Genomic DNA, 27,500 nt, shown 5'->3' on the forward strand with positions numbered 1-27,500 from the left:
TATGTAGGAGAGGGGAGAGGTCACACATTATGTAGGAGAGGGGAGAGGTCACACATTATGTAGGAGAGGGGAGAGGTCACACATTATGTAGGAGAGGGGAGAGGTCACACATTATGTAGGAGAGGGGAGAGGTCACACATTATGTAGGAGAGGCTGGAGCAGGGGGGAGAGAGAGGTCCCACATTATGTAGGAGAGGGGAGAGAGAGGTCACATTATGTAGGAGAGGCTGAAGCAGAGGGGAGAGGTCACACATTATGTAGGAGAGGGGAGAGAGAGGTCACACATTATGTAGGAGAGGGGAGAGACATTATGTAGGAGAGGGGAGAGGTCACACATTATGTAGGAGAGGCTGGAGCAGAGGGGAGAGAGAGGTCCCACATTATGTAGGAGAGGGGAGAGAGAGGTCACACATTATGTAGGAGAGGCTGGAGCAGAGGGGAGAGAGAGGTCACACATTATGTAGGAGAGGCTGGAGCAGAGGGGAGAGAGAGGTCCCACATTATGTCGGAGAGGGGAGAGAGAGATCACACATTATGTAGGAGAGGGGAGAGAGAGGTCATATTATGTAGGAGAGGCTGAAGCAGAGGGGAGAGAGAGGTCACACATTATGTAGGAGAGGCTGGAGCAGAGGGGAGAGAGAGGTCCCACATTATGTCTGAGAGGGGAGAGAGAGGTCACACATTATGTAGGAGAGGCTGGAGCAGAGGGGAGAGAGAGGTCACACATTATGTAGGAGAGGCTGGAGCAGAGGGGAGAGAGAGATCACACATTATGTAGGAGAGGGGAGAGAGAGGTCACATTATGTAGGAGAGGGGAGAGAGAGGTCCCAGATTATGTAGGAGAGGGGAGAGAGAGGTCCCAGATTATGTAGGAGAGGGGAGAGAGAGGTCACATTATGTAGGAGAGGCTGAAGCAGAGGGGAGAGGTCACACATTATGTAGGAGAGGGGAGAGAGAGGTCATCCATTATGTAGGAGAGGGGAGAGAGAGGGCACACATTTTGTAGGAGATGCTGAAGCAGAGGGGAGAGAGAGGTCACATTATGTAGGAGAGGGGAGAGAGAGGTCATCCATTATGTAGGAGAGGGGAGAGAGAGGTCACACATTATGTAGGAGAGGGGAGAGAGGTCACACATTATGTAGGAGAGGGGAGAGAGAGGTCACACATTATGTAGGAGAGGCTGAAGCATCCGCAGTGCAGCGCCCAACGAGAAGTTTAGGGGCTTAAGTCCCTTGTTCCCAACAGTGATTCTAACTTAAGGACAGGGATTCCAGATAGCATCACATTACATATATACTGTATGTCTGTGTGTTTTTGTTTTTTACTGAGAAATTAATTTCAATCAATACTGACAGCAGCCTTCCTTGTGTTTGTAGGCTAACGTCATCAATCAGCTGGTCAACCAATGGAGAAGCAGAGTCCAGGAGCTGAGGGCTATGAGCGGCAACACCAGAGTCGCTATGGTAACACACACACACACACACTACTTTCTGTAGTAATACGACAAGACAAATAGTACGCCTTGTATGTACCAGGTGAGTAATACTCTCTCGTCTCTCCCAGCTTGCAGAGCTGGACAACCCAGCACCACAGGCAGCGTCTGGAGGTTTTGGGTCGACACCAGTGACCGGCTTTGGGTCCTCAGCACCATCTGGCTTCGGAACAGGTAAGATCTGCTGTAGCCTGTGTTCTTCATAGGAAGACAATACAAATGGAATACAGGCATGGAGGCCTTCTGTAACTCCTATGTTGACTGGCTAAGACCCTCTAACTCCTATGTTGACTGGCTAAGACCCTCTAACTCCTATGTTGACTGGCTAAGACCCTCTAACTCCTATGTTGACTGGCTAAGACCCTCTAACTCCTATGTTGACTGGCTAAGACCCTCTAACTCCTATGTTGACTGGCTAAGACCCTCTAACTCCTATGTTAACTGGCTAAGACCCTCTAACTCCTATGTTAACTGGCTAAGACCCTCTAACTCCTATGTTGACTGGCTAAGACCCTCTAACTCCTATGTTAACTGGCTAAGACCCTCTAACTCCTATGTTAACTGGCTAAGACCCTCTAACTCCTATGTTAGTGGGACATGCAGTTGTCCTTTTAACTATTTCCTTGCGTTCCTAATCCTCTTCATTCCTATATTGAACATAAGGTTCCCATGAGAGAGTGCCAATGTTTGTGCCTGAGGGATAGGAGGATAGTGGGCTCGTAGGATGATATAAACTCAGCAAAATCTGCGCTCATCTGCGTGAATGTGCCTCAGGCATTCTGGAAGGAGGCATGAGGAGTGCAGATGTGGCCAGGGCAAATAAATTGCAATGTCTGTACTGTGAGACGCCTAAGACAGGGATACAGGGAGACTGGGCGGACAGCTGATTGTCCTCGCAGTGGCAGACCACGTGTAACAATACCTGCACAGGATTGGTACATCCGAACATCACATCTGCGGGACATGTACAGCATGGCAACAACAACTGCCTGAGTTACATCAGGAACGCACAATCCCTCCATCAGTGCTCAGACTGTCCGCAATAGGCTGAGAGTGGCTGGTCTGAGGGCTTGTAGGCCTGTTGTAAGGCAGGTCCTCACCAGACATCACCGGCAACAACGTCACCTATGGGCACAAACCCACCGGCGCTGGACCAGACAGGACTGGCAAAAAGTGCTCTTCACTGACGAGTCGCGGTTTTGTCTCACCAGGGATGATGGTTGGATTCACGTTTATCGTCGAAGGAATGAGCGTTACACCGAGGCCTGTACTCTGGAGCGGGATCGATTTGGAGGTGGAGGGTCCATCATGGTCTGGGGCGGTGTGTCACAGCATCATCGGACTGAGCTTGTTGACATTGCAGGCAATCTCAACGCATTCCTCCCAGAAATGTCTGGGAACTTGCAGGTGCCTTGGTGGAAGAGTGGGGTAACATCTCACAGCAAGAACTGGCAAATCTGGTGCAGTCCATGAGGAGGAGATGCACTGCAGTACTTAATGCAGCTGGTGGCCACACCAGATACTGACTGTTACTTTGATTACACCCCCCTTTGTTCAGGGACACATTATTCCATTTCTGTTAGTCACATGTCTGTGGAACTTGTTCAGTTTATGTCTCAGTTGTTGTATCTTATGTTCATACTAATATTTACACGTGTTAAATTTGCTGAAAATTAACGCAGTTGACAGTGAGAGGACATTTATTTTTGTTGCTGAGTTTATATATCTGCTACTTCTCTCAAACTGGACTCTCCCTCCTCTCCTCAGGTTTCGGAGTGCCGGCCCAGGCCCCAGTCCAGGACACCTCAGGTGCCAGTAATTTCAGCTTCGCTGGACCAGGTGCAGCTTCTACTGCTCTCGGTAGTGCTGTGTCAGCCGTCGCACCAGCTCCCACTGGGATTGGCTCGATGGCCACCACTGTTCCCTCGGCAGCAGGTTTCTCCTTTGCCACCCCTGCTGCCAACAAGGAGCCAACTACAGCCGGTTTCGGAGCTCCTGCCTCTGCGTCCGGGTTTAGCTTCGCCTCGACGGTCGCTGGTGGTGGAGGAGCATTTGGAGGGAGTGGTTTCGGGAGTGCAGCGCCAGTGGCTGCAAGTGGTTTTGGACAGGCGAGTGGAGGGTTTGGGGTTATGGCCCCAGCTGACAGTCTCTTCACCCCCCAGAGCCAGCTGAGTGAAGAGGAACTGAAGGAGTTTGGAGGGAAGAGGTTCACCCTGGGACAGATACCACTCAAACCCCCCCCTGTTAATATGCTGGTGGTCTGATCCTACCACTCAACCCCCCCCCTGTTAATATGCTGGTGGTCTGATCCTACCACTCAACCCCCCCCTGTTAATAAGCAGGTGGTCTGATCCCACCACTCAACCCCCCCCTGTTAATAAGCAGGTGGTCTGATCCCACCACTCACCCCCCCCCGCCCCCTCCCCCCTGTTAATAAGCAGGTGGTCTGATCCCACCACTCAACCCCCCCCTGTTAATAAGCAGGTGGTCTGATCCCACCACTCAACCCCCCCTGTTAATAAGCAGGTGGTCTGATCCCACCACTCAACCCCCCCCTCCCTGTTAATAAGCAGGTGGTCTGATCCCACCACTCAAACCCCCCCCTGTTAATAAGCAGGTGGTCTGATCCCACCACTCAAAACCCCCCCTGTTAATAAGCAGGTGGTCTGATCCCACCACTCAACCCCCCCCCCCTGTTAATAAGCAGGTGGTCTGATCCCACCACTCAACCCCCCCCCCCCCCCCTGTTAATAAGCAGGTGGTCTGATCCCACCACTCAAACCCCCCCCTGTTAATAAGCAGGTGGTCTGATCCCACCACTCAAACCCCCCCTGTTAATATGCTGGTGGTCTGATCCCACCACTCAAACCCCCCCGTTAATAAGCAGGTGGTCTGATCCCACCATGGAATTTTTTTAAATGGCTCGTCTCCTTTCCTTTTAACTGACCCGATGGAAAAGAGCTGGACTGAATCTCTCTGAAGCCTTTTTGATGAGTAAAAACCACCGCTAATTTACAGAATCTCCCCCATCCTTGATGTAATCACTAATCTGACTAGTTTATACTTGGGGGGGGGGGGGGAGCAGAATGTAAGACAGATGATAGTCAGACTACTGGTGGTCTGACTGTACCAGGGACTAAAATAGGCTACTGTTTTTGCTATTTTAACATTTAAATCAGTGTGTTTTAATTATGGTTGGTGGTATTTGTGCTTTGAACCAAATGATGGTCTGTTTTTGTTTGCGTTCACCTCGTGTGCCCCCCCCCCCCCCCAGGTGTATATTGTATAAACAATACTTTGTTCTGTCGTTCATTAAATTAAAACCGTCTTGTGATTTTATCAGAACATAAAACATGTGTACAGTAGCAGATGAGATGTTTTTTCTTATTGGTCCTATACAATTCACATTATACCAGATTGGACTCATCCTGTATAACTACTGCAAATACACACTTTTTCTATTCACACATATATATTTTGAGTCTCGGAAGCTAATTTCTTGCAATTCTATACATTTTACCATGGGGGTTTTGTACTGTGTATTTAAATACTGTATTCTCGACAAGGCTCATTATATTTCTACGACTCTACGTTGTATTTTAGTCACACTGTTTTATATAACAGCGCATTATAATACAGTATGTTATTTAGATTGTAATGAAACAGCAGGGAGCAGGTCTCGAACCCTCGACCTTCGACCTTCCAGCACGAGGTCCGGCGTGTTATCGACTGTGTCGCAAATGCATGCTCGTGCGGCAGGGTCGATTTCCGCGCTAATAAACCCAGGGTCGTTACAATATAGTGGATTCTGCGTATACTCAATCTCCACGAGGAGTATAAAAGTAGTGTAGTGGAGGTATACGCCATATAAATGAATGAGGCTGAACAGATCACAATGTTAAAATGTTGATTAACATACACACGCATATTCCAAAATGCAATTTGTGGGGAAAACACCATTATAAAATGCTCATACCATTTGCGAGCGGTTTCATGGACAGAGATGGAAATATCCGGTGGAAATTTAGAAAGGGAAAATCTAGAGTCAACAACGATCATGGTTTGCCATTTACCAGCTGTTTCGTTATGGTCAGTATTATAGCCGTGGGAAGTAGTTTATTTATTTATTTTTTATTTTACCTTTATTTAACCAGGTAGGCAAGTTGAGAACAAGTTCTCATTTACAATTGCGACCTGGCCAAGATAAAGCAAAGCAGTTCGACAGATAAAACGACACAGAGTTACACATGGAGTAAAAACAAACATACAGTCAATAATGCAGTATAAACAAGTCTATATACAATGTGAGCAAATGAGGTGAGAAGGGAGGTAAAGGCAAAAAAAGGCCATGATGGCAAAGTAAATACAATATAGCAAGTAAAATACTGGAATGGTAGTTTTGCAATGGAAGAATGTGCAAAGTAGAAATAAAAAAAATAATGGGGTGCAAAGGAGCTAAATAAATAAATAAATAAAAATTAAATACAGTTGGGAAAGAGGTAGTTGTTTGGGCTAAATTATAGGTGGGCTATGTACAGGTGCAGTAATCTGTGAGCTGCTCTGACAGTTGGTGCTTAAAGCTAGTGAGGGAGATAAGTGTTTCCAGTTTCAGAGATTTTTGTAGTTCGTTCCAGTCATTGGCAGCAGAGAACTGGAAGGAGAGGCGGCCAAAGAAAGAATTGGTTTTGGGGATGACTAGAGAGATATACCTGCTGGAGCGTGTGCTACAGGTGGGAGATGCTATGGTGACCAGCGAGCTGAGATAAGGGGGGACTTTACCTAGCAGGGTCTTGTAGATGACATGGAGCCAGTGGGTTTGGCGACGAGTATGAAGCGAGGGCCAGCCAACGAGAGCGTACAGGTCGCAATGGTGGGTAGTATATGGGGCTTTGGTGATAAAACGGATTGCACTGTGATAGACTGCATCCAATTTGTTGAGTAGGGTATTGGAGGCTATTTTGTAAATGACATCGCCAAAGTCGAGGATTGGTAGGATGGTCAGTTTTACAAGGGTATGTTTGGCAGCATGAGTGAAGGATGCTTTGTTGCGAAATAGGAAGCCAATTCTAGATTTAACTTTGGATTGGAGATGTTTGATATGGGTCTGGAAGGAGAGTTTACAGTCTAACCAGACACCTAAGTATTTGTAGTTGTCCACGTATTCTAAGTCAGAGCCGTCCAGAGTAGTGATGTTGGACAGGCGGGTAGGTGCAGGTAGCGATCGGTTGAAGAGCATGCATTTAGTTTTACTTGTATTTAAGAGCAATTGGAGGCCACGGAAGGAGAGTTGTATGGCATTGAAGCTTGCCTGGAGGGTTGTTAACACAGTGTCCAAAGAAGGGCCGGAAGTATACAGAATGGTGTCGTCTGCGTAGAGGTGGATCAGGGACTCACCAGCAGCAAGAGCGACCTCATTGATGTATACAGAGAAGAGAGTCGGTCCAAGAATTGAACCCTGTGGCACCCCCATAGAGACTGCCAGAGGTCCGGACAGCAGACCCTCCGATTTGACACACTGAACTCTATCAGAGAAGTAGTTGGTGAACCAGGCGAGGCAATCATTTGAGAAACCAAGGCTGTCGAGTCTGCCGATGAGGATATGGTGATTGACAGAGTCGAAAGCCTTGGCCAGATCAATGAATACGGCTGCACAGTAATGTTTCTTATCGATGGCGGTTAAGATATCGTTTAGGACCTTGAGCGTGGCTGAGGTGCACCCATGACCAGCTCTGAAACCAGATTGCATAGCAGAGAAGGTATGGTGAGATTCGAAATGGTCGGTAATCTGTTTGTTGACTTGGCTTTCGAAGACCTTAGAAAGGCACGGTAGGATAGATATAGGTCTGTAGCAGTTTGGGTCAAGAGTGTCCCCCCCTTTGAAGAGGGGGATGACCGCAGCTGCTTTCCAATCTTTGGGAATCTCAGACGACACGAAAGAGAGGTTGAACAGGCTAGTAATAGGGGTGGCAACAATTTCGGCAGATAATTTGAGAAAGAAAGGGTCCAGATTGTCTAGCCCGGCTGATTTGTAGGGGTCCAGATTTTGCAGCTCTTTCAGAACATCAGCTGAATGGATTTGGGAGAAGGAGAAATGGGGGGGGGTGATGCGTGTGGGGTGATGCGATATTTTTTTGTCAGCTGATTGGGTTCCTGGGGAAACTTTAAATTATTTTTATTTCAGGGGGTGCTGAAGGTGCAGCACCCGTACATTCCGCATCTATGGCCAGTATGTATTTACAAAAAAAAAATAGAAATAAAAAGTTACATGCAACTGAAAAAAATACCCTGTCTGAAAATGTCGCTTATGACCAAGTGCGCATGCGCAAACTATCTCCAACATAATCCGTCGTTACCCATGATGCCAATTTAGTTGCTAGATTTAGCAATTTATCCGACTACTATGGCAACCTAGCAACAAATTTTGCTACTTTTAACTACTTTTTGGAACTTGTAGCAACTTTTGAAAAGTGACTCAAATGCTAAAATGCACGCATTTTCCCTCTAAATGACACTAAAACGATTTTCTCTTGGCACACACTCAAATCACAACACACGTGCCTGGCTGCATTGTGAGTGCGGAAGGCTAGCAGCAATTTCAGTAAATTACAAGTCATTGTTGTCTGACTGCAGCAGCAGTAGTAAGGGTTCAACGAGACAAACCCAATGAATTTAGTTGCTCACGAATGTTTTGATCTTGAACAGAATTTACAACATCAATCAACATGTGTCAATCAAAAAGTGTACAGCCAGAAGTACAGAAAAGAGTGGGTGACTCTGTACCTGAACAAATATTTGTTTTGCCGAGATGGCCAGTGGGTGTCTCTGTACCTGAACAAATATTTGTTTTGCCGAGATGGCCAGTGGGTGACTCTGTACCTGAACAAATATTTGTTTTGCCGAGATGGCCAGTGGGTGACTCTGTACCTGAACAAATATTTGTTTTGCCGAGATGGCCAGTGGGTGTCTCTGTACCTGAACAAATATTTGTTTTGCCGAGATGGCCAGTGGGTGACTCTGTACCTGAACAAATATTTGTTTTGCCGAGATGGCCAGTGGGTGACTCTGTACCTGAACAAATATTTGTTTTGCCGAGATGGCCAGTGGGTGACTCTGTACCTGAACAAATATTTGTTTTGCCGAGATGGCCAGTGGGTGACTCTGTACCTGAACAAATATTTGTTTTGCCGAGATGGCCAGTGGGTGACTCTGTACCTGAACAAATATTTGTTTTGCCGAGATGGCCAGTGGGTGACTCTGTACCTGAACAAATATTTGTTTTGCCGAGATGGCCAGTGGGTGTCTCTGTACCTGAACAAATATTTGTTTTGCCGAGATGGCCAGTGGGTGTCTCTGTACCTGAACAAATATTTGTTTTGCCGAGATGGCCAGTGGGTGTCTCTGTACCTGAACAAATATTTGTTTTGCCGAGATGGCCAGTGGGTGTCTCTGTACCTGAACAAATATTTGTTTTGCCGAGATGGCCAGTGGGTGTCTCTGTACCTGAACAAATATTTGTTTTGCCGAGATGGCCAGTGGGTGTCTCTGTACCTGAACAAATATTTGTTTTGCCGAGATGGCCAGTGGGTGTCTCTGTACCTGAACAAATATTTGTTTTGCCGAGATGGCCAGTGGGTGTCTCTGTACCTGAACAAATATTTGTTTTGCCGAGATGGCCAGTGGGTGTCTCTGTACCTGAACAAATATTTGTTTTGCCGAGATGGCCAGTGGGTGTCTCTGTACCTGAACAAATATTTGTTTTGCCGAGATGGCCAGTGGGTGTCTCTGTACCTGAACAAATATTTGTTTTGCCGAGATGGCCAGTGGGTGTCTCTGTACCTGAACAAATATTTGTTTTGCCGAGATGGCCAGTGGGTGTCTCTGTACCTGAACAAATATTTGTTTTGCCGAGATGGCCAGTGGGTGTCTCTGTACCTGAACAAATATTTGTTTTGCCGAGATGGCCAGTGGGTGTCTCTGTACCTGAACAAATATTTGTTTTGCCGAGATGGCAGTCAACGTTATTGTGTATTCTACGTAATGATACCACAACGTCACTTAGCAACAAATCAACCTGCCTCTAGCAATGTAGTATATTTAATTCAACTGCTAATAATACTAGGTCAATTTCACATTCACAAATGGTCTAATTCAAAAACCTAACTTTTTTCTCTTTATAAATGAGTTTAAACAATATGGCACTACTTTAACTAAAACGAGAAACAAAAAGGCAATTAAAACTTGTATTAGTAATGAATATGATTTGTTTGTTTAGGATTCCTGCAATGAAAATAGTTTGTTTGTATGCTGGTTTGCATGTGCCTATTCCTCTTTTGTTGGTTGGTATTTGTTATAAAAATAAATTTAAAAAAATACCTGCTTGAAGCAACTTCCACTGAAAATGAGTTGGCAACACTGGTCATTACTGCCAAGCACAGGTCGGCTGATTCCGCAGCAGGAAATCACTGTGTCACCTACAAAACGTCATATGTCATATGTAACCGATGTGAAATGGCTAGCTAGTTAGCATTTCAATCGGTGACGTCACTTGCTCTGAGACCTTGAAGTAGCGGCTTTTGTGGGTGACTGTTGGGCCAATGCTTCGTGGGTGACTGTTGTTGATGTGTGCAGAGGGTCCCTGGTTCGCGCCCCGGTATGGGCGAGGGGACGTTCTGAAGTTATACTGTTCCACATATACATATGTTGTTTCACTGCGCTACACGGAATACAATAATATTTCATCAAAGTAGATTAAGTAGACAATATCCTTATTTATTATTATTTTTATTTTTTTAACAGTGATGGCATATTTCTAAATAAACCGAGTGATTTTATTGGGGGTGCAGAATAGGTCAAAAACAATACTTGGATTTGAATTCAGAGACGGGATTTTTGGGGGGGTTGCATGTAATTTTTATTTAGGCCTTTTTTTAGAAGTACATAACGACCATTATAAAAATAGTTGCTCAGCGAAACTCCATTCTTTGGTAAGTACCGAATTTATTTGGACATTATTAAACTTGAGAAGCAGATGAATAGCAAGTTGAATGTCTGCTTCCGGGGCTTGAGAATGCAATTTGGGTTCATTCTCTCCGACATTTCTCTATTTCTAGTTCATTATTATAGTGTACTTTTATTATTGTGAACAATTTACTGCATTGTTAGGAGTTGGTAACATGAGCATTTCGCTACACTCGTTATAGCATCTGCTAAACCGTATAACGCGACCAATAAACCTTGATTTTGGACTAACGTTAGAGGGTGACGTTTTCTAGCTTCCGATTCGTTGAGCGCCTGAAAGTGGGTTCAGAAACAAGTATGAACGGTGTATCGTTGGTTGTCGGATTCCGAAACAGACAAACAACATCTCTAGGCTACACAGAGTGACATTAATAAATGGGCACAACAATGCAGCTTTTACTACGAGATAGTAGTAGTAAGTAACTAGGATATCCGTTCAAAATGCCCAGTGGCGATATGACGCGTGTGCTCGGCATACTCAGCTCTCTGTATCCGCACGTCGAGACCCTGGAGGAGTTTGCAGACCATACTGTATTCAGAGAGGGACAGAGAGCGGTGCTCATCGAACCGACAGATACAACGCGCTTCATATCGTTTGTCCGGGGAGTGTTTGTCTGCACGGATAAAACCCTACAGGACGTCCCCAGCTGCAATCAGGTACATGTGTAGTTGGCTAGTTACATAACTAAAGCATAGTCTAAGTAACTAGCTATCTAACAGCATGGAGTAGCCGAGTTTTTACTTAGCCAGCTTAGTTCAATATTTGCAATGAAATGCAACGTTTTGAACTGACATTTGACTTTAAGAGAGGTGTTTTGTATTGTTTTTACAGTGCTATGTTTGACCCCCAAAAAGCCATGGATTAAAATGCACAGAGACAGACACACACAAAACATTGTGCCAGTTATGTTGATGTATTGATATAAATGTCGTCCTTAGATCAGCACCGTGCCTGAGCTGTTGGCGTTCGTGTTGAACAACACCAAGAGGAAAAAGAAAAGGAATGTTCTGGCGCACGGTTATGGTTACACGTTCCAGGACCGCGACGCCGACCAGTTTAAGTTTCATGGCGAGATCACTCAGAGTGCCGCGTACATCCACGGCAGCGACTTATGGAAGAGGATCTGCCAGCGCCTCGGCACCGACGTCTCCAAGTACCTCCTGGAGAGCTGTTCCTTGTTCGTTACGGTGCCGCCGTCGTCCGCGTTCCAGGTGTGCGGCGTGCCTGTGTACGACCGCGTTTCCATGTCAACGGGTATCTCTAGGTTCCACCTGGGATACAAACGGAATGGTACTACTAGAAACAGCAGAGGGAGAAGTGAGGTCAGAAATGGGGGATGGGAATTTCAGCGTTCTGGTGGGAGAAAAAGGAGATGGGATGGAGGTAGAGACACTGGGAAAAGGAAGGGAGAAGAGGTCAGTTTGGGTGGGAAGAGGGAGAGGGAGGAGGTGGAAGGAGATGGGTGTTTGCCTGGAAAAAGGAGATGGGATGGAGGTAGAGACACTGGGAAAAGGAAGGGAGAAGAGGTCAGTTTGGGAGGGGAGAGGGAGGAGGTGGAAGGAGATGGGTGTTTGCCTGGAAAAAGGAGATGGGATGGAGGTAGAGACACTGGGAAAAGGAAGGGAGAAGAGGTCAGTTTGGGAGGGAAGAGGGAGAGGGAGGAGGTGGAAGGAGATGGGTGTTTGCCTGGAAAAGGGAGATGGGATGGAGGTAGAGACACTGGGAAAAGGAAGGGAGAAGAGGTCAGTTTGGGAGGGAAGAGGGAGGAGGTGGAAGGAGATGGGTATTTGCCTGGAAAAAGGAGATGTACTCAAAGAGAAGCTCCCACAGTCTCCAGTGGGACTAGCGATCGTAAGCACAGAACACTGGAAACAAATGGGGTCAAGAGACCAGTGGAGGTTATTTCTCTCACCAAGGGACCCACACAGAGCCTACAGGTTTTCAATGGTTCTAGCAATGTGGAACCGGTGTCAGCAGAAATGGAACGTCTCAGGAAGCCAATGGAGCAACTGTCTGGACCCGGAAGACCGTTGGAGGCTGTGATGGTCACCATAGCGCCCGCCGAGAGCTCTAAACAGGTCTCCGACGGCACAGGTAATATCGAGCAGATGTCAATGAAAACAGGACATAGAAGGCCAGCGGCTGTAGTCCAAAGACCAGTAGAAGAACAGTCTGGACCCGTATCGGCCACCGTCCATGTAGAGGGGGGTCCTAGTTGGAGAACAGGGTCGTTCCCACCACTCTCCCACTCCCAGTCTTTCATTCGCACCCTGGGCATGCTCTACGGAGGGCGGGGCATGCGCCGCTTCCTACTAAACAGGAAGAGGAAAAGTAGGGACGAGGGGCCCAGGCGTCTGCAGGGGCGAGACTTAGTGAGACTGGTCTTCTTTGAAGGCGTGGCCTATCTGAACGGAGCCGAAAGGAAGCCTGAGAGACTTCCCAGAAGGTTTTTCACCTTGGTGCCTCTGTTTTGTCAGTTGTTACGTCGACACAGGAGGTGTCCCTATTCTAAGATACTGCAGAGGGTTTGTCCAGCAGTGGGACAGGGGGATATGGCCTCCCTCCTGCCCCAGCACAGTGCACCTCACCGGGTGTACCTCTTTGTCAGAGAGTGCCTCAACGCGGTGGTCCCCTCGGAGTTCTGGGGGTCGGACCATAACCGATTCAAATTCCTGTCCGCAGTCAGGAACTTCCTGTCCATGGGCAAGTTTGAGAGGATGTCATTGGCTGAGCTGATGTGGAAGATGAAGGTGAATGACTGTGATTGGCTGAAGATCAGCAAGACAGGTCAGTTCCTCTTCCACTACTTTCCCAGACTCTTAACTTTGCCCCCTTCTCTCTCTCTCTCTCCTTCTCCATCCAGCTTCCATTAAATCTGTTACTTACCTTCATTCCACCCATTCTAACCCCTCTCATCCCCAGGCCGCTGCCCGCCCAGTGAGCTGTCGTATCGGACGCGAGTGCTAGGCCAGCTCCTGGCTTGGCTGCTGGATGGCTATGTGCTAGGCCTGGTGAGAGCTATGTTCTATGTCACAGAGAGCATGGGACAGAAGAACGCACTGCGCTTCTACAGATACCAGGTCTGGGCCAAGCTGCAGGAGCTGGCTCTCAGGTATTATACACAGTTCCACTTGTACGAACGTGATAATTTTGTCTCTAATCTGTCTCACTATCATACACAGCCCTCAGTTGTTTAGTCACTCAGACTCTCTCTCACAGCTCTGTCTCTGTGTCTCACTATCAGACACAGCCCTCAGTTGTTTAGTCACTCAGACTTAAACAAAATCTGTCGCTGTGTCTCGCTCTGTCGCTGTGTCTCGCTCTGTCGCTGTGTCTCGCTCTGTCTCTGTGTCTCGCTCTGTCGCTGTGTCTCGCTCTGTCGCTGTGTCTCGCTCTGTCGCTGTTTCTCGCTGTGTCTCGCTGTGTCTCGCTCTGTCGCTGTGTCTCGCTCTGTCGCTGTTTCTCGCTCTGTCGCTGTTTCTCGCTGTGTCTCGCTCTGTCGCTGTGTCTCGCTCTGTCGCTGTTTCTCGCTCTGTCGCTGTGTCTCGCTCTGTCGCTGTGTCTCGCTCTGTCTCTGTGTCTCTGTGTCTCGCTCTGTCTCGCTCTGTCGCTGTGTCTCGCTGTGTCTCGCTGTGTCTCGCTCTGTGTCGCTGGGTCTCACTCTGTGTGTCGCTGTGTCTCGCTCTGTGTGTCGCTGTGTCTCGCTCTGTGTGTCGCTGTGTCTCGCTCTGTGTGTCGCTGTGTCTCGCTCTGTGTGTCGCTGTGTCTCGCTCTGTGTCTCGCTCTGTCGCTGTGTCTCGCTCTGTCGCTGTGTCTCGCTCTGTCGCTGTGTCTCGCTGTGTCTCGCTCTTCTGACGCTGTTTCTCGCTCTGTCGCTGTGTCGCGCTGTTTCTCGCTCTGTCGCTGTGTCTTGCTCTGTGTCTCGCTCTGTCGCTGTGTCTCGCTCTGTCGCTGTGTCTTGCTCTGCGTCTCGCTCTGTCGCTGTGTCTCGCTCTGTCGCTGTGTCTCGCTCTGTCGCTGTGTCTCGCTGTGTCTCACACAATAGCTCACTTTAACTCTGTGTTCAGCGTTGACTCATTTTTATGACCTTGTTCCCAGTGGTCACCTCTCTAAAGGTCAGATGTCAGAGTTGACCCTGGCCCAGGTGACGTCGCTCCCCAAAACCACTGTCATCTCCCGCCTCCGCTTCATCCCCAAGACCGAAGGCATGAGACCCATCACACGGGTCATAGGGGCTGACGCCAAAACGAGGGTATGACTTTGGCCCCTTTATGTGGGGTGTGTGTTTTCAGAAGTTTATGTTTGTGTTTGTATCTGTCTTGCTGACAATGTGTGTGTGTGTGTGTGTGGTCTGTCCCTCCAGTTGTTCCAGACCCGTGTGAAGGAGCTGTTAGATGTGCTAGGTGTCTGTGTACGGTCCTCTCCCTCTCTCCTGGGTTCTACAGTGTGGGGGTTGACAGACATCCACAGAGTCCTCTCTTCCATCACCCCTGCTCAGAAAGACAAACCACAGCCGCTCTACTTTGTCAAGGTTGATCTGACCGTTTCATTCCATAGTTCTATACCTTTTACTCCCTCATCTCATTTTCTCTCCACTTGCTCTCTCTCTCTCCCCCAGGGGTGAAAGTAAGCTGGTACGGCGTCCCGGTAAAATAAATAGTGGGGGTACGCCCTACCGGTAAAACATGAGCCTATCACAATGAAAACAAAATGTCAAGAGAACTGTATGCTATTAGACCGTTGTTAATCATTACCGTATCCAGTATGTTCTGTACATTACCACACGTCAGTGACCATTATTAATCATTACCACACCAGTATGTACTGTACATTGTGGGGCGGCAGGTAGCCTAGTGGTTAGAGCGTTGGACGAGTAACCGAAAGGTTGAATGATCAAATCCCTGAGCTGACAAGGTAAAAATCTGTTGTTCTGCCCCTGAACAAGGCAGTTAACCCACTGTCCCTAGACCAGTTAACCCACTGTCCCTAGACCAGTTAACCCACTGTTCCTAGACCAGTTAACCCACTGTCCCTAGACCAGTTAACCCACTGTCCCTAGACCAGTTAACCCACTGTCCCTAGACCAGTTAACCCACTGTCCCTAGACCAGTTAACCCACTGTCCCTAGACCAGTTAACCCACTGTCCCTAGACCAGTTAACCCACTGTCCCTAGACCAGTTAACCCACTGTCCCTAGACCAGTTAACCCACTGTCCCTAGACCAGTTAACCCACTGTCCCTAGACCAGTTAACCCACTGTCCCTAGACCAGTTAACCCACTGTTCCCAGACCAGTTAACCCACTGTTCCCAGACCAGTTAACCCACTGTTCCCAGACCAGTTAACCCACTGTCCCTAGACCAGTTAACCCACTGTCCCTAGACCAGTTAACCCACTGTCCCTAGACCAGTTAACCCACTGTCCCTAGACCAGTTAACCCACTGTCCCTAGACCAGTTAACCCACTGTCCCTAGACCAGTTAACCCACTGTCCCTAGACCAGTTAACCCACTGTCCCCAGACCAGTTAACCCACTGTTCCCAGACCAGTTAACCCACTGTTCCTAGACCAGTTAACCCACTGTTCCTAGACCAGTTAACCCATTGTCCCTAGACTAGTTAACCCACTGTCCCTAGACCAGTTAACCCACTGTCCCTAGACCAGTTAACCCACTGTCCCTAGACCAGTTAACCCACTGTCCCTAGACCAGTTAACCCACTGTCCCTAGACCAGTTAACCCACTGTCCCTAGACCAGTTAACCCACTGTCCCTAGACCAGTTAACCCACTGTCCCTAGACCAGTTAACCCACTGTCCCTAGACCAGTTAACCCACTGTCCCTAGACCAGTTAACCCACTGTCCCTAGACCAGTTAACCCACTGTCCCTAGACCAGTTAACCCACTGTCCCTAGACTAGTTAACCCACTGTTCCTAGACCAGTTAACCCACTGTCCCTAGACTAGTTAACCCACTGTTCCTAGACCAGTTAACCCACTGTTCCTAGGTCAGTTAACCCACTGTCCCTAGACTAGTTAACCCACTGTTCCTAGACCAGTTAACCCACTGTCCCTAGACTAGTTAACCCACTGTTCCTAGACTAGTTAACCCACTGTTCCTAGACCAGTTAACCCACTGTCCCTAGACTAGTTAACCCACTGTTCCTAGACTAGTTAACCCACTGTTCCTAGGTCAGTTAACCCACTGTCCCTAGACTAGTTAACCCACTGTTCCTAGACCAGTTAACCCACTGTCCCTAGACTAGTTAACCCACTGTTCCTAGACCAGTTAACCCACTGTCCCTAGACCAGTTAACCCACTGTCCCTAGACCAGTTAACCCACTGTCCCTAGACCAGTTAACCCACTGTCCCTAGACCAGTTAACCCACTGTTCCTAGGTCAGTTAACCCACTGTCCCTAGACTAGTTAACCCACTGTTCCTAGACCAGTTAACCCACTGTCCCTAGACTAGTTAACCCACTGTTCCTAGACCAGTTAACCCACTGTTCCTAGGTCAGTTAACCCACTGTCCCTAGACTAGTTAACCCACTGTCCCTAGACCAGTTAACCCACTGTCCCTAGACCAGTTAACCCACTGTTCCTAGACCAGTTAACCCACTGTCCCTAGACCAGTTAACCCACTGTCCCTAGACTAGTTAACCCACTGTTCCTAGGTCAGTTAACCCACTGTCCCTAGACTAGTTAACCCACTGTTCCTAGGCCGTCATTGTAAAATAATAATTTGTTCTTAACTGACTTGCCTCGCTAAATAAAGGTAAAATTAAAGTGATGAAAAATCTGAGGATGAACTCAAACGGTTGGTAGCCCTATAGCCTACTCTTAAACGGTTGGTAGCCCTATAGCCTACTCTTAAACGGTTGGTAGACCTATAGCCTACTCTTAAACGGTTGGTAGCCCTATAGCCCACTCTTAAACGGTTGGTATCCCTATAGCCTACTCTTAAACGGTTGGTAGCCCTATAGCCTACTCTTAAACGGTTGGTATCCCTATAGCCCACTCTTAAACGGTTGGTATCCCTATAGCCCACTCTTAAACGGTTGGTAGCCCTATAGCCTACTCTTAAACGGTTGGTATCCCTATAGCCCACTCTTAAACGGTTGGTAGCCCTATAGCCTACTCTTAAACGGTTGGTATCCCTATAGCCCACTCTTAAACGGTTGGTAGCCCTATAGCCTACTCTTAAACGGTTGGTAGCCCTATAGCCCACTCTTAAACGGTTGGTATCCCTATAGCCTACTCTTAAACGGTTGGTATCCCTATAGCCCACTCTTAAACGGTTGGTAGCCCTATAGCCTACTCTTAAACGGTTGGTAGACCTATAGCCTACTCTTAAACGGTTGGTAGACCTATAGCCTACTCTTAAACGGTTGGTAGCCCTATAGCCTACTCTTAAACGGTTGGTAGCCCTATAGCCTACTCTTAAACGGTTGGTAGACCTATAGCCTACTCTTAAACGGTTGGTAGACCTATAGCCTACTCTTAAACGGTTGGTAGACCTATAGCCTACTCTTAAACGGTTGGTAGCCTACTCTCCAAAACGCCATGTGGTTCAACCAGAACTGGCAGAGATGAGTGGCTGAAAACCAGGACGTGCGCGGATAATTCTGACCTGTTTTGGCAATCGCCAAATGTGACACTTCTTGTTGTCTTGTGTAACGGATGTCTCTTCCCATTCACCATGGTTTGGAGCCGGGGATGAATTTGGATGAATACAAAAACAATAATGACTGTCTATGCCACAGTAAAAGGTCATTTCATTTTTTTTAAAGTTAAATGACGTCTTTATGACTCGGCCCACAGAGATGCTAATGAATTAACATTCTAATTGTAGTTCTGTGATTGGGCCTCACGGCCGGCCCATACGGCGGTATTTTCAGAGATGATAAACTGACCAACACCTCCCATTATTCTGCCCCCAAAACAAAACAATAACTCAGCCAGTGGCGTGAGGGCTCGCTCTCTGTCTTTTTCTCTTTACCATCAAACTCTACCCCCCCCCCCCCTCTCTTCACCATCTCTCTCTACCACCCCCCCTCTCTTCACCATCTCTCTCTACCACCCCCCCCTCTCTTCACCATCTCTCTCTACCACCCCCCCTCTCTTCACCATCTCTCTCTACCACCCCCCCCTCTCTTCACCATCTCTCTCTACCACCCCCCCCCTCTCTTCACCATCTCTCTCTACCACCCCCCCCTCTCTTCACCATCTCTCTACCACCCCCCCCTCTCTCTCTCTTCACCATCTCTCTCTACCACCCCCCCCCTCTCTCTCTTCATCTCTCTCTACCACCCCCCCCTCTCTCTCTTCATCTCTCTCTACCACCCCCCCCCTCTCTCTTCACCATCTCTGTCTACCACCCCCCCCCCCCTCTCTCTCTTCACCATCTCTGTCTACCACCCCCCCCCTCTCTCTCTTCACCATCTCTGTCTACCACCCCCCCCTCTCTCTCTTCACCATCTCTCTCTACCACCCCCCCCCTCTCTCTCTTCACCATCTCTGTCTACCACCCCCCCCCCTCTCTCTCTTCACCATCTCTGTCTACCACCCCCCCCCTCTCTCTTCACCATCTCTGTCTACCACCCCCCCCCCCTCTCTCTCTTCACCATCTCTACCACCCCCCCCCTCTCTCTCTTCACCATCTCTACCACCCCCCCCTCTCTCTCTTCACCATCTCTGTCTACCACCCCCCCCTCTCTCTCTCTTCACCATCTCTCTCTACCTCCCTCATCTCTCTTTCTCTCTCTCTTCACCATCTCTACCACCCCCCCTCTCTCTCTTCACCATCTCTGTCTACCACCCCCCCCCTCTCTCTCTCTTCACCATCTCTCTCTACCACCCTCATCTCTCTTTCTCTCAATTCAAAGGGCTTTATTGGCATGGGAAACGTGTTGATGTCGCCAAAGCAAGTGAAATAGTTAATAAACAAAAGTGAAATATTAAATATATAAATATTTAATAAATAAATATTAAATAAATAAACAAATATTAGACTCACAAAGTTTCAAAGGAATAGAGACATTTTAAAATGTAATATTATGGCTGTATACAGTGTTGTAATGAAGTGCAACAGTTAAAGGGAACATAAATAAACCTAAATGTCTCTTACCACCCTTCTCTCAGGTGGATGTGAGTGGGGCCTACGACAGTCTACCCCACACTCGGCTCTTGGAGGTGATTGGTCAGGTCCTGTCACATGTACAGGAAGAGCTTTTCTCAGTGCGATGCTATGCCAAGGTGTGGGCCGACACCCACGAGGGCCTCAAAAAGACCTTTGTCAGACAGGTACAGCACACACACACACACACACACACACCCTTACCAGTCCTTTGTCAGACAGGTACAGCACACACACACACACACACCCTTACCAGTCCTTTGTCTCGAAACAACTTGTCCCCCCGCACAACTTTGTTTCATTTACATTTGTCTGTGTTCTTGTGGCCATTTTGTGTGTCTTCCGTGTAGGCAGACACTGTGGCGTCCACCAACATGAAAGGCTTTGTGATGGCACTGCAGAGAGAGGGCAAAGTTCACGATGCCATACTGGTGGAGCAGGTGAGACAGCGGTATCCTACCATACCAATGACTATTTAACTCCTAGAATTCTTCCTGGCTGAGGTATTCTAACGCTAGGTATTCTAACGCTAGGTATTCTAACGCTAGGTATTCTAACGCTAGGTATTCTAACGCTAGGTATTCTAACGCTAGGTATTCTAACGCTAGGTATTCTAACGCTTGTGTGTTCTAACGCTAGGGTATTCTAGTGTATTCTAACGCTAGGTATTCTAACGCTAGGTATTCTAACGCTAGGTATTCTAACGCTAGGTATTCTAACGCTAGGTATTCTAACGCTAGTGTGTTCTAACGCTAGTGTGTTCTAACGTATTCTAACGCTAGGGTGTTCTAACGCTAGGGTGTTCTAACGCTAGGGTGTTCTAACGCTAGGGTGTTCTAACGCTAGGGTGTTCTAACGCTAGGGTGTTCTAACGCTAGGGTGTTCTAACGCTAGGGTGTTCTAACGCTAGGGTGTTCTAACGCTAGGGTGTTCTAACGCTAGGGTGTTCTAACGCTAGGGTGTTGTAACGTATTCTAACGCTAGGGTGTTCTAACGCTAGGGTGTTCTAACGCTAGGGTGTTCTAACGTGTTCTAACGCTAGGGTGTTCTAACGCTAGGGTGTTCTAACGTATTCTAACGCTAGGGTGTTCTAACGTATTCTAACGCTAGGGTGTTCTAACGCTAGGGTGTTCTAACGCATTCTAACGCTAGGGTGTTCTAACGCTAGGGTGTTCTAACGCTAGGGTGTTCTAACGCTAGGGTGTTCTAACGCATTCTAACGCTAGGGTGTTCTAACGCTAGGGTGTTCTAACGCTAGGGTGTTCTAACGCTAGGGTGTTCTAACGCTAGGGTGTTCTAACGCTAGGGTGTTCTAACGCTAGGGTGTTCTAACGCTAGTGTTATCTTCTGTTAGCATTTCTCCACAGATATTCATGGCAAAGACGTCTTGGAGTTCTTCACCCAGATGCTCTCTAGCTGTGTTGTCCAGTTTGGGAAGAAGTGAGACGATCATATTTTCTCTTTCTCTAAATTTTTATAAAAAAACAAACATTTACATACTTTGTTTTTGTGTCTGAAGTCTCTACATACTTCAGTCTGTCTAATGACCCCCCCTGTCTAATGTCCCCCCCCCCCCCGTGTTGTAGATCGTTCCGTCAGTGTCAGGGGATTCCTCAGGGTTCCGTGGCGTCGTCTCTGCTGTGCTGCCTCTGTTACGGCCACATGGAGAACCTTCTGTTCCCTAACGTCAGTCAGAGAGGAGGGTAAGGAGGAGGTTGGGAAGTTAAACAAGGGCTTGTATAAATAACGTTTGATTGACTGACGGAGAAGCATAGTGGATATCTTTTTTTTTTTTTGACCAGTGACTTTTCTCTTCTTTTCATATATTAAATAACGTCAGTGTTGTGATCTGCTGTGCATATGATTTAATCTAAACCCAAATCCCCAAACATTTAATTCACCTCGGATCAAATTCCCCTTGTCTGTCAGTCAAACTTCTTGAATAACTCCCAACTCACCATCAGAGGGCAACCTTTGAAAGAACCAAGTATCCTTGTGTAGGTGTCTGACCTGTTATCTCTGCCTCTCTCTATCCGGCGTCTGACCTGTTATCTCTGCCTCTCTCTGTCAGGCGTCTAACCTGTTATCTCTGCCTCTCTCTGTCAGGTGTCTGATGAGACTGGTTGACGATTTCCTCCTCATCACTCCTGACCTGAGCCAGGCACAGACCTTCCTCAAGTAGGTCCCATTTCTCTCCTATGTAACCTTCCTGACCTGTACTAACCATTACCATATATAACCTTCCTGACCTGTACTAACCATTACCATATATAACCTTCCTGACCTGTACTAACCATTACCATATATAACCTTCCTGACCTGTACTAACCATTACCATACATAACCTTCCTGACCTGTGCTAACCATATATAACCTTCCTGACCTGTACTAACCATTACCATATATAACCTTCCTGACCTGTACTAACCATATATAACCTTCCTGGCCTGTACTAACCATATATAACCTTCCTGGCCTGTACTAACCATATATAACCTTCCTGACCTGTACTAACCATATATAACCTTCCTGACCTGTACTAACCATATATAACCTTCCTGACCTGTACTAACCATTACCATATATGTCCTTCCTGACCTGTACTAACCATATGTAACCTTCCTGACCTGTACTAACCATTACCATATACAACCTTCCTGACCTGTACTACCCATATATAACCTTCCTGACCTGTTCTAACCATATATAACCTTCCTGACCTGTACTAACCATTACCATATATAACCTTCCTGACCTGTACTAACCATGACCATATATAACCTTCCTGACCTGTACTAACCATATATAACCTTCCTGACCTGTACTAACCATTACCATATATAACTTTCCTGACCTGTACTAACCATTACCATATATAACCTTCCTGACCTCTGCTAACCATTACCATATGTGGATGAGATATAGCTTAGTGGATCAGTGGATAGGGCCAACTATACAATGGGAAAGTAAATTTCACATTTTGTTGAGGTCATGTCCTTGTTGGAGGCAGAAATTGTAACACAAGTCTGTAAAACCGTTGGTTTCTATATTTTGGGTGTCTCCAGTGGGTCCTGCTAAATGCTTTGCAAGTGAATGACTACTTGCTTCCGTTACATATTTCCCCCATCCCCACATGTTTGATGTATTTCCTGTCGATGATGTCATTTCCTCCTTTTCTTAGGACCCTGATGGCGGGGGTACCACAGTACGGGTGTGTGGTGAACCCCCAGAAGGTGGCTGTTAACTTCCCTTTGGGGGAGGGGGGGTCCTGCCCTGCTGGGGTACGCCTGCTGCCTTTACACTGTCTGTTCCCCTGGTGTGGACTATTGCTGAATACACACACCCTGGATGTCCACAATAACTACGGCAGGTAATATATATATACACTCTGGAGTTGGTCCTCCCTTTGCTGCTATAACAGCCTCCAGTGGTCTGCGAATGTTGTTCCACTAGATGTTGAAATGTTGCTGCTGGGACTTGCTTCCGATCAGCCGTAAGAGCATTGGTGAGGTTCGCACTGATGTTTTAGCGATTTAGGCCTGGCTCGCTGTCGGTTGTTCCAATTCATCCTGAAGATGTTCCATAGTGGTTGAGGTCAGGGCTCTGCACAGGCCAGTCAAGTTCTTCCACACCGATCTCAACAAACCATTTCTCTATGGACCTCGCTTTGTGCACAGGAGGCCTTGTCATGCCGAAACAGGAAAGGGCCTTCCCCAAACTGTTGCCACAAAGCTGGAATCACATAATTGTCTAGAATGTCATTGTATAATGTAGCGTTAAGATTTCATGAAACAATGAAGAACAGCCCCAGACCATTATTCCTCCTCCACCAAACTTTACAGTCGGCACTATGCATTTGGCAAAGTAGCGCCCTCCTGGCATCCGCCAAACCCAGATTAGTCCGTCGGACTGCCAGATGGTGAAGTGTGGTTAATCACGCCAGATAACGTGTTTCCACTACTCCTGAGTCCAATGGCGATGAGCTTTACCCGACTCCAGCTGGCGCTTGGCATTGGTGGGAAACACATGTGGAGATCATCGATGTAACTACTCTGTCTCACAATGACATGGTGGTTGGAACTAAAAATTACACATTTGGACTCATCAGACCAAAGGACAGATGTCCATTGGTCTAATGTCCATTGCTCGTGTTTTTGGCCCAAACAAGTCTCTTCTTATTGGTGTCCTTTTAGTGGTGGTTTCTTTGAAGCAATTTGACCATGAAGGCCTGATTCACGCAGTCGCCTCTGAACAGTTGATGTTGTCTGTTACTTGAACTCTATGAAGCATTTATTCGGGCTGCAATTTGTGAGGATGGTAACTCTAATGAACTTGTCCTTTGCAGCAGAGGTAACTCTGGGTCTTCCTTTCCTGTGGCGGTCCTCACGAGAGCCAGTTTCATGGTAGCGCTTGATGGTTTTTGCGACTGCCCTTGAAGAAACTTTCAAAGTTCTGGATGTTTTCCATATTGACTGACCTTCATGTCTTAAAGTAATGATGGACTGTCATTTTCTCTTTGCTTATTTGAGCTGTTCTTGCAATAATATGGACTTGGTCTTTTACCATATAAGGCTATCTTCTGTGTACCACCCCTACCTTGTCACAACACAACTGATTGGCTCAAACACATTAAGAAAGAAAGAAATTCCACAAATGAACTTTTAACAAGGCACACCTGTTAGTTGAAATTAATTCCAGGTGACTACCTCATGAAGCTGGTTGACAGAATGATGACAGCTTTGCACACAGGCAAGGCAAAGGGTGGCTTCTTTGCAGAATCTCAAATATAAAATCTATATTTTGATTTAACACTTTTTTTTTGGGTTACTACATGATTCTATATGTGTTATTTAATAGTTTTGATGTCTTCACTATTATTCTACAATGTAGAAAATAGTCAAAAATAAAGAAAAACCTTTTTGAATGAGTAGTTCTAAAACATTTGTCTGGGTGTGTGATAACTTTCATATTATAGGAATGATTTCAATCTTTTTGTAGTGCAACTTTGTTGCAGGCAACGTTTTCAGAGGGGACACACTGAGCAACCCTGATGCAACTTTTGTTGCAAGCAACATAAATTCTGGCCAGATTTTAGATGGTTCTTTTAGCCTTTTGTACTAGAGGGGAATTTCGGAGGATGAATTCTCTGATACTGAAGTCCTATCTCTGATTCCAAGCTGGCAGGCAATCTACTGTTATGGTTCCTGTCTCTCTCTGTTACTGCCTTTATGGGTTCTGGTAAATTGTGCTAAACTACCTTGAACCCTGGCTGTACTTACGGGTATAGAGTTCTCTTAAATTCCCTCTGAGCAACAGTAGACGCCCATCCTAGTGGTACTGGGGGGGGGGGGGGGGGGGGTTCAGAGTGTTGATGGGTCAATCCAACCCGTCTAATTGGATGAATAGAGTTGGTAAGGACGACTCTTAACTAACTGGATGTTTTCATTATGATAAGTAGGGCACAACGAAACCTGAGCTCTTCTTCCTCTCTCTTCTCAGCTACGCTGGCCTATCCCTGCGCTACAGCCTGACGCTAGGCTCCGCCCACTGTGCGGGGCAGCAAATGAAGAGGAAGCTCATGTCCATCCTTAGATTCAAGTGCCACGCCCTCTTCCTGGACCTCAAAGTGAGTCATGCTCTGCTATATGATGACCACCTGTCAATCAATTGCTTGTCCACTCTCTATCCCACCTGACGTGGGACTGTTATACAATGCCTGTTGTGTATATTTCAGACCAACTCCCTGGAGGCTGTCTATAGCAACATCTATAAGTTAGTTTTGCTGCACGCGTTCAGGTAAGGTAGCCTATGGTCTGACCCGAAAAATGACCTTTTCAGTGGTTTGACGTCTCACTTCGGCCCTACGTGTTACCACACACACACACACACACACACACACACAGTGCCTGTCCCTGTCTCCTCCAACAGAGAAGGACTTTAGCCTCTCTGTCTGGAAGAAACCCAGAGACACACCAGCTTCCTTTATAAGAGGAATGTGTCTGGATGGAGCAGATTGATGGTTAACTAGCTGTTTTATAGATGCAGTAATACACAGTAGTAGAAAGTGTATATCTCTCTATGGTTCATGTTTCCCTGGGTTTATAAATTAAATGCATGGAACTTCTAGTCACCCATAGCAGATTAATATGCACGGAACTTCTAGTCACCCATAGCAGATTAATATGCACGGAACTTCTAGTCACCCATAGCAGAACTTCTAGTCACCCATAGCAGATTAATATGCACGGAACTTCTAGTCACCCATAGCAGATTAATATGCACGGAACTTCTAGTCACCCATAGCAGATTAATATGCACGGAACTTCTAGTCACCCATAGCAGATTAATATGCACAGAACTTCTAGTCACCCATAGCAGATTAATATGCACGGAACTTTTTGTGGTTGTGGCGTTAGGTTCCATGCCTGTGCACAGAGTTTGCCGTTTGGTCAGAAAGTGGGCGGAAACCACTCGTACTTCCTCAACCTGATCTGGGACTTGGCGGAGTACACCAACCAGCTAGTCAGACTCTGCAACAAAGGCAAGCCTGAGATGTTTACTACTTAATATAGGACTCTCCGTACTTTCTGTGTGTGTTTAGCTTCCAGCTCACTCTTACCTTCTCCATCTCTGTCCCCTCATCGTCACTGTGGTCTTGATTAGTTAAGTGTGCTGATAATTACCCCCCCCCCCCCCCTCTCCAGGTCTGTCTCTAGGCTGTAAGGCTTTAACAGGTAGCCTTCAGTATGAGGCAGTAGAACTGATATACTGTCTGGCCTTCCTGTTGGTTCTGTCCCGTCATCGCCCCCTCTACTACCATCTCCTCGCTCCGCTACGCACACGTACGTACCCACCCTACTCCACGTTGTTGTCTCCCTTCACCAATATATTCCTGAAATATACTAGACTGTAAATGCATTAAACCTGCAAGATAACTGCAACTCTGAAGGTATATACAGTGGGGCAAAAAAGTATTTAGTCAGCCACCAATTGTGCAAGTTCTCCCACTTAAAAAGATGAGAGGCCTGTAATTGTAATCATAGGTACACTTCAAATATGACAGACAAAATTAGAAAAAAAAATTATCCAGAAAATCACATTGTATGATTTGTTATGAATTTATTTGCAAATTATGGTGGAAAATCAGCATTTGGTCACCTACAAGCAAGCAAGATTTCTGGCTCTCACAGACCTGTAACTTCTTCTTTAAGAGGCTCCTCTGTCCTCCACTCGTTACCTGTATTAATGGCACCTATTTGAACGTATCAGTATAAAAGACATCTGTCCACAACCTCAAACAGTCACACTCCAAACTCCACTATGGCCAAGACCAAAGAGCTGTCAAAGGACACCAGAAACAAAATTGTAGACCTGCACCAGGCTGGGAAGACTGAATCTGCAATAGGTAAGCAGCTTGGTTTGAAGAAATCAACTGTGGGAGCAATTATTAGGAAATGGAAGACATACAAGACCACTGCAAGATCTCACCCCGGGGGGTCAAAATGATCACAAGAACGGTGAGCAAAAATCCCAGAACCACACGGGGCCTAGTGAATGACCTGCAGAGAGCTGGGACCAAAGTAACAAAGCCTACCATCAGTAACACACTACGCCGCCAGGGACTCAAATCCTGCAGTGCCAGACGTGTCCCCCTGCTTAAGCCAGTACATGTCCAGGCCCATCTGAAGTTTGCTAGAGAGCATTTGGATGATCCAGAAGAAGATTGGGAGAATGTCATATGGTCAGATGAAACCAAAATATAACTTTTTGTTTAAAAAAAGTTGCTTCCAAAGAACACCATACCTACTGTGAAGCATGGGGGTGGAAACATCATGCTTTGGGGCTGTCTTTCTGCAAA

At 46.9% G+C, this 27,500-nt stretch overlaps 2 protein-coding genes across 4 annotated transcripts in view; both read left to right on the forward strand.

Moving 5' to 3' along the window:
- LOC109904374 (nucleoporin NUP42-like) overlaps window positions 1-4,965 on the forward strand; it is an 11,907-nt gene extending 6,942 nt beyond the window's left edge. The window contains exons 5-7 of the mRNA XM_031789103.1: window positions 1,377-1,463; window positions 1,564-1,666; window positions 3,260-4,965. Of these exons, the coding sequence (XP_031644963.1) occupies window positions 1,377-1,463; window positions 1,564-1,666; window positions 3,260-3,756 (687 nt within the window). The 3' untranslated portion in view covers window positions 3,757-4,965. The remainder of the gene's footprint in view (window positions 1-1,376; window positions 1,464-1,563; window positions 1,667-3,259) is intronic.
- A 5,576-nt stretch (window positions 4,966-10,541) lies between these two features.
- The window catches only part of tert (telomerase reverse transcriptase), a 20,114-nt gene continuing 3,155 nt past the window's right edge, over window positions 10,542-27,500 (forward strand). The window contains exons 1-16 of one of the 3 annotated variants that reach the window (XM_031789095.1): window positions 10,543-11,167; window positions 11,450-11,959; window positions 12,065-13,298; window positions 13,434-13,623; window positions 14,610-14,763; window positions 14,875-15,042; window positions 19,648-19,809; window positions 19,993-20,082; window positions 20,997-21,082; window positions 21,229-21,345; window positions 21,749-21,820; window positions 22,824-23,012; window positions 25,142-25,268; window positions 25,377-25,438; window positions 26,059-26,183; window positions 26,347-26,484. In XM_031789095.1, coding sequence (XP_031644955.1) covers window positions 10,952-11,167; window positions 11,450-11,959; window positions 12,065-13,298; window positions 13,434-13,623; window positions 14,610-14,763; window positions 14,875-15,042; window positions 19,648-19,809; window positions 19,993-20,082; window positions 20,997-21,082; window positions 21,229-21,345; window positions 21,749-21,820; window positions 22,824-23,012; window positions 25,142-25,268; window positions 25,377-25,438; window positions 26,059-26,183; window positions 26,347-26,484 — 3,640 coding nt within the window. In that variant the 5' untranslated portion in view covers window positions 10,543-10,951. Of the gene's footprint in view, window positions 11,168-11,449; window positions 13,299-13,433; window positions 13,624-14,609; window positions 14,764-14,874; window positions 15,043-19,647; window positions 19,810-19,992; window positions 20,083-20,996; window positions 21,083-21,228; window positions 21,346-21,748; window positions 21,821-22,823; window positions 23,013-25,141; window positions 25,269-25,376; window positions 25,439-26,058; window positions 26,184-26,346; window positions 26,485-27,500 lie in introns of all 3 variants that reach the window. The other 2 variants (XM_031789094.1, XM_031789096.1) reach the window with 2 other exon arrangements.

This window comes from Oncorhynchus kisutch, linkage group LG14 (genome assembly GCF_002021735.2).
Source record: "Oncorhynchus kisutch isolate 150728-3 linkage group LG14, Okis_V2, whole genome shotgun sequence".
In the NCBI taxonomy this organism is placed as follows: domain Eukaryota; kingdom Metazoa; phylum Chordata; class Actinopteri; order Salmoniformes; family Salmonidae; genus Oncorhynchus; species Oncorhynchus kisutch.